This window comes from Dryobates pubescens, chromosome 11, assembly GCF_014839835.1.
Source record: "Dryobates pubescens isolate bDryPub1 chromosome 11, bDryPub1.pri, whole genome shotgun sequence".
NCBI classification, from domain to species: Eukaryota; Metazoa; Chordata; class Aves; order Piciformes; family Picidae; genus Dryobates; species Dryobates pubescens.
This window is the reverse complement of record NC_071622.1, coordinates 36,734,029-36,745,364: the sequence shown is the minus strand read 5'-3', so window position 1 is coordinate 36,745,364 and position 11,336 is coordinate 36,734,029. Positions and strand designations below refer to the sequence as shown.

Genomic DNA, 11,336 nt, shown 5'->3' with positions numbered 1-11,336 from the left:
TTCATGTTGATAAAGATGTGCAGGGTGAGTGCCAAGAGAATGGAACCAGGCTCTGCTGGGTGATGCCCAGTGACAGCACAAGGGGCAATGGTGAAAGTTAAGGCATAGGAAGTTCCATGGAAACAGGAGGAAGAAATATTTCCCTGTGAGGGTGACATAACTCTGGAACAGGCTGCCCAGGGGGGTTGTGAAGTCTCCCTCTCTGAAGATATTCAAAACCTGCTCTGGCAGGGGGGTGGACTGGATAATCTTTTGAGGTCTGTTCCAGCCCCATACATGCTGCGAGTCTGTGAATTGCTGCTGCTGTAACCATTGGCTTCAAGCACAAGAATTGCTTGTGCTTCTTCTGAGCTTCTGTACTATGTGATGGTTACATTACTAGAAGAAAACACAAAGCATTCCAGTGGGCTTTACTTTATTCCTCTCCTCTTGCAAGTGTTGTGTTGGGGTTTGGTGTTTTGGTTGTTTGTTTGTTTTGTGGTTTTGTTTGTTTGTTGTCTTTTTTCCCCTTTCATTTATAAATTATGTTCTTAGGGACTAATTCTACACTCTGTTACTGTAGGAAACTGCACCCCTGGGAAGTGACTGGGAACGTGGGGTTTCTGGTTATTTTTAGGGTCAGATGGCACATGGATCAGATTTCCAGCTACTTGAGGAAGGACAACGGGGACTCGGTGGAAGGCTTTTGTATTGGCACTGGGCAGCTTTTAACACGGTGAATGGTGGGAGAGGAAGGACTGAACACGGCTGGGAACAAGGGATGCCTTTCAGCAAGCCATTCTTAACCTGGCAAACGCAGCAGCTCTTGATTAGTGTGAGAAACAGACCTCTGCCTAAGCCGTGGGGCATAGGAAGTATTTAGTATGTCCACTTCTTAGTCAGGTTCCAGAGCAAAATCGCTCCTCATTTTCTCCAAAGTGTAATTTTTTTATGGGATTTCTCATTGTCTTCTTGCTGGAAACTTTTGTTTTCTGTACTTGTACTGATTTTAATTCTGTATAAAAGTTGTTTTGGTTGGTTGGTTGGGGTTTTTTGTTAAAAATAAAAGAAGTTATTTAATCTTCACAGTGGGCATAATGTGGTTTTTTTTTCTTTAGATTGTGAGTATCTCCTTGTTTTGCTCTGCTTTTCTGGAGATCACAGTGTAATGCACTCAAGGGTTGGCAGTGAGCTTCTTTGAGGTTGTGACCTTGGTGTTCTTTGTAATGCTTTACATTGAGGAAAAATGGATTTGCTGCTTGGCTTATCTTGTAAAGAGTGAAAACTATTTCCTAAACAATGACTAGTAAGTAGTGTAGTTGTTGCCTTTGGTGGGGTGTGACGGTGGAAAGCAGGGAGACAGCATGCTGCCAACAACATAATAGACGGAGAGGAGACTGTAGAACCGATTCCCCGCTGGAGAACACCAGAGAGAAGAAAGTGTGTTTTACCTTAGTGTCATTCTGCCACAGACCTGAAATATTTTGAAGCAGAGATGGCCGTTGGTCTACAGGAGGCACTCATTTCTAAACTGCATTGTCGAGTGCAGCAGAAGAATCAAATGATTCTATCTTGTCGAGTGCCGTTACTGTGAGCGCAGCCCTAGAAATTTCAGCACAGCCAAATATGCCTGAAACTTGGGCAGCGACGGAGGCAATCATGTTTCCTAAGGCATACAATAGAGACTCTGTTGCTGGCACGGTGTGACCTTCCTAACTCCAGGTTCTTAATATGCTGTGCTAGTAATTCCTGCATGCAGAAAGGGCAGGAAAAAACTTCCTTTTACATAACAAAACCCCTGAAAGGGCAAGAATGAGTGAAAGGATGGATATTTGATATTCTCTCCGATTTTCACTCTGTGTTCACTTGGAATGGCAATGTCCTCATCAGTAAGATTGATCCTGTTTTGAAAGGTTGTATTGTGAATATGCTCTCAAAAGCACTCTTCAGAGGAGCATGTGGGGGGAAAAAAAAGACGTTTTAAAATTTAGGTAGCAATATAACTTTAAAAAATGCTTGACAGGACTGCTTTGGTGTGATTTAGAATTTATTGTTGTTACTCTTCCTGATGATTTTCAACACTAATGGAAGGGAATCACTCATTTATTTTCCTACATCAAAATACATACAGACCACGCAGGAGATCCCTCCTCCAGATTCAGTTTTGGATTTTTCTTTATTCTGAGGTAAATGCATTAAATGGGCCACTTCAAGCTTAAATTCCTTCCTACTTTCAACTGCTCAAATGAAATACAATGTTTTGGGGAAACAAAAACCTCAAACCCACACTTTTTTTTTTTGCATCGCTTCTAATTGTTATGTATTTATAATGAGCGCTTGTCTTGTGCCTTCCCACCTGCCTTCTGCACCAGGCAGCCTATTCAGAGCCCACCTTGCGGGGTGAACACTGCAATAGTCGCGCAGGGCTTGTGCCGGCTGTTGCAGCTCTTACCGCGCAGACAGACCTGGTCTCGCTGGTCAGGGAGGGACAGGGTGAAGCGTTCTTCCCTGCTGGGACGCAAAGCCAGCTGCATTTTCTGCACCGGCGCACTCCGGCGTTGTGCGCAGCACTTCAGGGGTATGGTTAAACTGCATCCCCTGGCTCTGGTGCAAGGCAGCGTTCGTAGCAGATCTTACAAGAGCCGCGGTAATTCTCTGGAGTACTTGATGTTTTAAAAGCTATCCTAAGGAACCTTAATATCCCTGTAGGTTTAATGCACCATTACACGGCTGTTTAAGGATGCTGGTACAGCCAGGATTTTGTCTGCCCGTTATAAAAAGCCGAGATCTGCAGTTGTAAGGGATGGTGATTTCACAAACGCGGCAGGTAGCTCATGCGCCGGCAGCGGTGCGGGCAGTGAACGTGAGCCTCGGTGCATACAGCTGTCTGTTGGTTAATTCTGCAAGGCTGCAGTACTCTTCGATGTGCCATACATAACGGCGGCAGCCCCGATGCAGCGTGCGTCCCGTCCCGCCGCAGGGGCAGCCGGGCGGAACCAGCCGCCCCGTTTGGCCGCCGGGCCGCTGAACGCCGCCGCCAGCAGGTGGCTCTGCGTCCTACTGTGAACGCGTTGCAGGAGCGGCCCCGGGTGCGGGCTGCCGGCAGAACAGCGCCCACTGGTGGCCGCCAGCCTGCCTTCCCCGCACCGCCGCACCATCGCCACACACAGCGGGGCCCGGGCGGCGGGCGCAGGCGCGGGGCGGGGCTGAGAGGCCGCGCTCTCGCGAGGCAGGGCGCGCAGCGGCGTCCTGCGGTCGGGGCCGGGCGCGGGGGCGCGGGCCGCGCGGAGGTGAGGAGGGGAGCGGCGGGAGCCGCTCGGGGCGCGTGGCAGCTGCTGGGACGCGTGCTGGGGGAGGGCGCGCGCCCGGGGCGGGGCCGGGCCGGGCCGGTTGAGAGCGAGGGGCGGGCCTGACCTTGCCGGCGACTGGCGGCGGCGGTCACGGAGTGCGGGGCGGGGCGGCGCCGGCGTCCCGGTCGCGGGGGGATGCGCGGGCGTGTCTCTGTCTCGCGCGGGCCTGGCGGTCCGTTGAGCGCCGTTAGGCCTGGCGGGCGCCGCGGGGTTGCGTTGGGGCTGGGCGGCTTTCCCTGTGCTGTTGGAAGGCGCGATGCGGGAACGCGGCTGCCCTTGCGCTCGCCCTCATAAGTAACCCGTGCGGTTGGGTGTGTCAACCAGTTTGCCTTTCCTTCTGTGTAGAAAGTTGACCTACAGAGACCTGGCGCCGGGAAGCCATGGGTCTGTCTGCGTCCTCCCCGGCCGCTGCAGCCCAGTCGCCGAGTCCATCGAAGCAGCACCAGACAGCATCTCCGTCTTCGGAGTGTCCTATGCATCAACAGAAAATGAGCGGTAGTTACTCTTCAACTCACACCAAATAAACTCCTTACATAAAAAAAAAAAAAAGAAAAACAGGTGGAAAATATTTTGGGGGGAAAAAAAGTAATAATTCTACAAGTAAAAGGTTTTCTTTTAGCAAAAATCCTTTTCAAGTAACTTCACAAGAAAAAGGAGTTGGTTATTGAGCAGAACTGCATGCAGGCTGCTTTGTAAAGACACTAGGTGTTTGCTGTAGAACCTGTGGGTTGCTTCTGACTCACATTTTACAGGGGTCAGGAAGGTGTAGGGGCAACCACGTGCTAGCTGGAAGCATGTGGTTGTCACTAGAGAACAGGCATCTGGAAAAGGGCAGCAGAGACTGGAATAAAGTGAACACAGTTCTGCTGCTGACGCAGTCAACACATGTTGGATTAATACTGCTGTGGAGATCTTGAGTGCAGACAGTTCAGTAGAGGGGCTAGCATGAGGTGAGGAATGAGCATTCAAAGACTACATATGAAACTTAGAACTGTGGTGCTCGAGCCTACAGTGCAGAAACAAACAGATAAAACTTGCAAAGCTCAGAAGAAAAAGTGAAATACCAGTTTGTAAATAAATGAGCATTTGATAAACTGGTTTGCATTTCTCATGTCTTAGAGTTTCCTTTTTGTATACATTTTCTTCCTGTATTTCAGGTTGCCCCATGCACATGAAGGCTTCTGAGAGCACAGGTGATGTGCCTGCACATCAAGACAGAGCCTATGAATTCGTGGCCTGCCCGGTGAACTCTGCTGCAGCTCAAGGGAAAGATGACATCGATCCGAGCAATATGGTAATAACTTCTGCTTGTTTCAGATGTTTTCTTCAGTCTTGCTTCTTCTGAAGTACTGTCCCCACAATGTAAATAGTGGTACTGTTCAAGGCAAATGGCCACTCTTAAATTTCTCTCTTTCTATGCTATTTCTTATTTCTAATTTTTTTTCTACTGCTCTTTCTCATTTTGTGTGCAAATGTCAGGATAAAAATGTCTTCTTTCACATTCTTTGTTTTCAAATTTAGATCTTTTTGATAACAGCCAGTTCTCCAGTTTGTAAACATCTTTTGCTGTCTGTTTCCCTGTGTGAGTTACATGCATCATCTTCATGTTACATTAGGGGGGTTTTGATTCTGTAGAATAGCAGTATGAGTGAGTTCTGATTCAATTCTCTCCCAAGATTTCTTCTGATTTCCAGCAAGCACTTTTCTTTCAAAAGCTGAAGTTTTAGGTAAAGGGGCTTCTTTTAGTCTTCAGATGACAAAATTAGGCAAAGAATTCTACTGCAAAAGAGAAAGATCATTTTGGTAGGCTTAAGGCTGAACTTCTTGATCATTGTGGTAGTCGGTTGATTGTGCTTTGATTTTTTTTCACAGAATTGTCAGGGTTAGAAGGGACCTCAAGGATCATCCAGTTCCAACTCCCCTGCCATAGGCAGGGACACCTTACACTAGATCAGGTTGCTCAGAGACACATCCAGCCTGGCATTAAAAACCTCCAGGGATGGGGCTTGTACTGTCTCCCTGGGCAACCTGTTCAAGTGTCTCACCGCCCTCATGGTGAAGAATTTCTTCTGAACATCTAATCTAAATCTCCCCTCCTCTAGCTTAGATCCATTCTCCCCAGTCCTGTCACTACCTGACACCCTAAAAAATCCCTCCACAGCTTTCTTGTAGCTCCCTTCAGATACTGGAAGGCCACAGTTAGGTCTCCTTGGAGCCTTCTCTTCTCGAGACTGAATAGCCCCAACTCTCCCAGCCTGTCCTCAAACATCATAGCATAAACAATTTTTCATACTCTAGTTTCTCATTGTTTCTCCTTGCTTTCTAGATGCCTCCTCCTAATCAGCAGCCATCCCCAGATCAGCCATTTCCATTGTCAACTGTTAGAGAAGAATCTTCCATTCCTAGAGCACATTCTGACAAGAAATGGGTTTACCCATCAGAGCAGATGTTCTGGAATGCTATGCTAAGGAAAGGGTAAGTACACTTAAGTATCAGCAGCAATCTGTCATTCATCAAGCAGCCTGACATTCATCAAGTAATCCATTGATACTGTTTAAGAATTTGTGAACACAAAGCAGTAAATAGTTAACTAACTCTAAAAAATACTGGGTTTATAAACAGGTTTATTTTAAAGAGTGAGCTGGTCTCAAAGTGATCAGCAAGCATGTAGGGAATGCCAGGCAAGACTGTGACTCCTCCAGCGATCAACAAGCAGGGAGGGAATGTCAGGCAGCTGCTGCTAGCTCAGAAAATGTTGAAAGACAGCGCATAGGCATAGATAAGCCTCATATAATTGGCAGCTTTCAAACTCAACTTCCTACCAGTTGATACTAAGGATTCTGTGATTGTCAGAACATCTAACTCGACTCTGCAAAATTGATTTGCACATTTGCTTGACAAATAAATGTTTTCAGACTTCACAAAAAATCAGCATAAGCAAGATCCCAACTGTGGCCTAAAAAAGCTTCTGGGCTGCTGTTCTCTCATTCTTTTGTAATTCTGTGTCATTCTCAAACAGATGCAGTTTAGGGGCAGGTGCTATTAAAACAACAGCAATTCTTTGTTCTACTTATCGGCAATCTATTGAACACAAAGGCTTTGATCCTGTCAACAGTTAAGTGCCTGCTGGAAAGGTAGCACCTGTGCAGTCACAGAGCAGGTCAGTGACGTGTAAGACATTTCTAAGTGCATGGAAAATGTGTTGGAACACTGGACTTCCCTGCCTTGGGAATGCCAGGGGGGATTTGTCTGAAGCATTTCTACAGGAGCTGTGAATGTGGTGGTGTTCATACACTGATCCAGTTAAGGTATTCATTCAGACTGTGTGGATCTCTGTGATGATGACTTTGATAAGTGCCCTTTAACACAGAAAACGAAGCTCTGAAGATGCTTAAGCATATGAGCCAGAAGTTTCCATACTGACTTTGTGTATTTGCGTAGAACCTTCAATGTTTTGACTGAAAGGCCTATCAGATGAACCGAGGAAGGTGCAGTTGTTGTGCTGTAATGCTTTTGAACTGTTTGCTAATTCTTACTTTTTAGGTGGAGGTGGAAAGATGATGACATAACAGGTGAAGACATGACTAACATTATTAAGATTCACAACCAAAACAACGAGCAAGCGTGGAAGGAGATTTTAAAGTGGGAAGCTCTTCATGCTGTGTATGTACACGTGGATCAAAAAGCAAATCCTTTGGGTTAGGTTCTGCTTTTGTAATGCTTTGACAATAGAATGCCTCTTTGGTTCTTGTGGAGATACTTTGGTGCTGATGCAGGCCTTGTAGGAGCCTGCATTTTGATTAACCTGGAGGAAGATTATCCAGAAGATCTTAACTAAAGCTGAAGAATTACTACGCTGATAAAACTGATGAGTGTTTTGGTAGCGTGTGTATAGGGTGGGGTTTGAGAAATGAGCTTCTTACTCTATATCTGTGTGGGACTTTCTAAATGGAAGTTTTTATGTTATGAAAATGACACCAGGTGTAAATTTAGATTAAAAGTTGTCTAGCATAAAATAGTTGCTTTCTATCAGTGTAGAATAGAATAGAATAGAATAGAATAGAATAAACCAGGTTGAAAAAGACCTTCGAGATCATCGTGTCCAACCTATCATCTAACACCACCCAATCAACTAAACCATGCAACCAAGCATCCTGTCAAGCCTTGCCCTGAACACCCCCAGCGACGGCGACCCCACCACCTCCTCAGGCAGCCCATTCCAATGGGCAATCACTCTCTGTGTAAAACTTCCTCCTAACCTCCAGCCTAAACCTCCCCTGATGCAGCCTGAGACTGTGTCCTCTTGTTCTAGTACTGGTTGCCTGGGAGAAGAGACCAACCTCTGCCTCACTACAACCCCCCTTCAGGTAGTTGTAGAGAGCAATAAGGTCACCCCTGAGTCTCCTCCTCTCCAGGCTAAGCAACCCCAGCTCCCTCAGTCTCTCCTCAGACCCTGTTCATAGAGGATACAAACTAGTTAAGCATTCTGTATGTAGAAATCATTCTGACATTCTATGGTCTTTGTTACACAGTAGTTTGGATGACATTTTTCTGTTCTTTACCCTGTTAGATCTGTGGGCTGGGTTGGCTGAGAACTACTCTGTTGATAAGGTAGAACAACAATGTGAACCATGGCAAAGGTCCTTTGTTATACCAGCAGTTAAGTGCTGTCAGAAACTGGTGGACTTCTAAAACCTTTGAACAAAACCCAAAGCTGGATTAGTTGTGGGTTTTTTTCTCCCTATTACTAAACCAAATTACCACTTCTTAAAACTGTTTCTTTCTCAATTGTGTGCACAGGGAGTGTCCATGTGGGCCATCACTGATGCGGTTCGGAGGCAAAGCGAAGGAGTATTCCCCAAGAGCCAGAATACGTTCCTGGATGGGGTAGGTGGCCAGGAAAGGTCTTCCAGTGAGGTGGGGGTAGGGAGATCATAGTATCAGTCAGGGTTGGAAAGGACCACAAGGATCATCTAGTTCCAACCCCCCTGCCATGGGCAGGGACACCCCACACTAGATCAGGCTGCCCAGAGCCTCATCCAGCCTGGTCTTAAACACCTCCAGGGATGGGGCCTCAACCACCTCCTTGGACAACCCATTCCAGGGCTTCACCACTCGCATGGTGAAGAACTTCCTCCTCATATCCAGCCTGAATCTCCCCACCTCCAGTGCTTCATTCCGTTCCCCCTAGTCCTATCACTACCTGATATCCTGAGAAGTCCCTCCCCAGCCTTCTTGTAGCCCCCTTCAGATACTGGAAGGCCACAATTAGGTCACCTCGGCGCCTTCTCTTCTCCAGACTGAACAGCCCCAACTCCTTCAGTCTGTCCTCATAGGAGAGGTGCTCCAGCCCTCTGCCCATCCTCGTGGCCCTTCTCTGGACACCTTCCAGCACCTCCATATCCCTCTTGTAATAGGGGCTCCAGAACTGGATGCAGTACTCCAGGTGGGGTCTCACCAGCGCTGAGTGGAAGGGGAGAATCACCTCCTTTGACCTGCTGGCCACACTTCTCTTGATGCAGCCCAGGATCTGATTGGCTTTCTGGGCTGCAGGTTCACACTGAGAGCTCATGTTGAGCTTCTCATCCACCAGCACCCCCAAGACTCTCTCCTCAGGGCTGCTTTCCAGCCAGTCACTGCCCAGCCTGTATTTGTGCCTGAGATTGCCTCGATCCAGATGCAGGACCCTGCACTTGTTGAACCTCATGAGGTTGGCTTGTGCCCACCTCTCCAGCCTGTCAAGGTCCCTCTGGATGGCATCCCTTCCCTCCAGCCTGTCTGCTGCACCACACAGCTTGGTGTCATCAGCAGACTTGCTGAGGGTGCACTCAATGCCACTGTCCATGGCACTGACACAGATGTTGAACAAGCCTGGTCCCAGGACTGATCCCTGAGGGACTCTGCTTGTCCCTGGCTTCCACTGGGACATGGACCCATTGACAGCCACTCTTTGGGTGTGGCCATCAAGCCAGTTCTTTATCCATCTAGTGGTCCACCCATCAAACCCATGTGTCACCAGTTTGGAGACCAGGATGTGGTGCGGGACAGTGTCGAAGGCTTTGCTCGGGTCCAAGTAAACGACATCAGTTGCTCGCCCCTCATCTATTAATGTGTATAAATAGATGTGTATAAAAAGGTGGTGTAGGATTAATTCTAAGAGTCTTAAGAACTGGAATTACCAGAAGACAGAAGTACTAGTGGGAATGTTACGCCAGTGCCTCTCCCGGGTGTGCAGTACCCATTGAGATAACCTACTTACATGGTCTGTTACCCATCTTCCAGGTACGAGCTCCCCTTCGACAGGCACGACTGGATCGTTGACCGGTGTGGCAAAGAAGTGCGCTATGTCATCGATTACTACGATGGTGGAGCAGTAGACAAGAACTACCAGTTCACCATCCTGGATGTTCGCCCTGCCTTGGACTCTCTCTCAGCGGTATGGGACAGAATGAAGGTAGCTTGGTGGCGGTGGACTTCGTAACTGCTCCTGTGGTGTGTAGTCAAAAAACAAACCATTTTCCTCCTAGGCTGAGGATAAGGGAATGCTAGAACTTGAAACAGAAGTTCACTGCAACTGTCATTGTTTTCATCATCACCCAGTATTATAAAGAGTGGGAAGGGAGGCTGGGGGCATCTGTTGTAAAGTACATTGCTGCTCAGTGGTGTTTTGAATGAAATAATAAAAGTTATAGTAGCAAATCCACGTATCTTTTCTTAAGAGCTTGGAAATCTTTTCTTAGTTTCTCACAGATTCTGTGTAAGCTTGCCACCTTCTCTCTTCTTGACTCCTGTAGGGGGCCTACAAGAAAGTTGGTGATGGACTTCTTAGGGTATCAGGTAGTGATAGGATTGGGGGGAATGGATCTAAGCTAGAGGAGGGGAGATTTAGATTAGATGTTCAGAAGAAATTCTTCACCATGAGGGCGGTGAGACACTTGAACAGGTTGCCCAGGGAGACAGTACAAGCCCTATCCCTGGAGGTTTTTAATGCCAGGCTGGATGTGCCTCTGAGCAACCTGATCTAGTGTAAGGTGTCCCTGCCTATGGCAAGGGAGTTGGAACTAGATGATCCTTGAGGTACCTTCCAACCCTGACAGTTCTGTGACTCCAGTGCTGCACCAAAGACAATAGGGTTCTGATTCTGCCTGGAGTTTTGAGTATTGCTTAAATAATGAAAACTGGAAATTTCATGGACAGTTTTAAGTAGTTACAGTATTTGTAGACTTAGATGATGAGTAAGAAGCAAAACATCTGTCCTATTTAAAATTTTATGGTTTATTAACTATATAAACCTATATATTTGTTTTCACATGGGCACTTTACCTGTTCAAATACATGTTGCCTCAGACAACTTGAGTCAAATTTATTCTGTTAAAAGAAGTATAGTGTAGGATGAGTATTTTTAAAAGTGTGTTAGGTTGAATAGGAGAATATACTGGTGCTGGACTAAGATTAGTTTATTCCTGGTTACAACATGGATATTTGGTTTTGAGGATGATGCCCAAGAAAGGGCTGACAGGGTTTTGATCTGATTCAGAAGGTTCTCTTTGTGATAGACAGTTGCCAAGTGTAGTTACTGTGTTGGAGAGAAGACAAAAACGTGTTCTGATTTTTTGCTGTGACATACCACCTCTCCCAGCCCAGGACACTGGGTTATCACTGTGCTGAATTGCCAGTGAGGGAACCAATCCTCACTGGGCAGCTCAAAAGCCCTTATAGTTGTGGCCCCATCCCTGGAAATATTCAACGTGAGGTTTGACAAGGCTGTGGGCAACCTGATCTAGTTGAGGATGCCCCTGCAGGGGGGGTTGGACTGGATGACCTTTGGAGGTCCCTTCCAACCCAGACCATTCTATGATTCTGTGCTACTGATGCCTTAATCTGCAATTTGTCTTTGAACAAACGAACATCTGTTAGAAGCAGGAAATGAGTGCCAGCTACTTTTAAAACAACATTTCCAAAAGGACATAAATTTGATACTTAATGGCTATTTATTTGAGTATTTGA

At 46.9% G+C, this 11,336-nt stretch overlaps 1 protein-coding gene across 1 annotated transcript; it reads left to right on the top strand.

The window, feature by feature from the left end:
- Nucleotides 1–3,228: 3,228 nt before the first annotated feature.
- LOC104306006 (holocytochrome c-type synthase) lies at nt 3,229–9,927 on the top strand. The gene is made up of 7 exons (XM_054165451.1): nt 3,229–3,269; nt 3,675–3,824; nt 4,487–4,623; nt 5,656–5,804; nt 6,873–6,992; nt 8,130–8,216; nt 9,612–9,927. Exons 2-7 carry the CDS (start codon nt 3,710–3,712, stop codon nt 9,808–9,810), a joined length of 807 nt encoding a protein of 268 aa, XP_054021426.1. The 5' UTR covers nt 3,229–3,269; nt 3,675–3,709; the 3' UTR covers nt 9,811–9,927.
- Nucleotides 9,928–11,336: the final 1,409 nt, after the last annotated feature.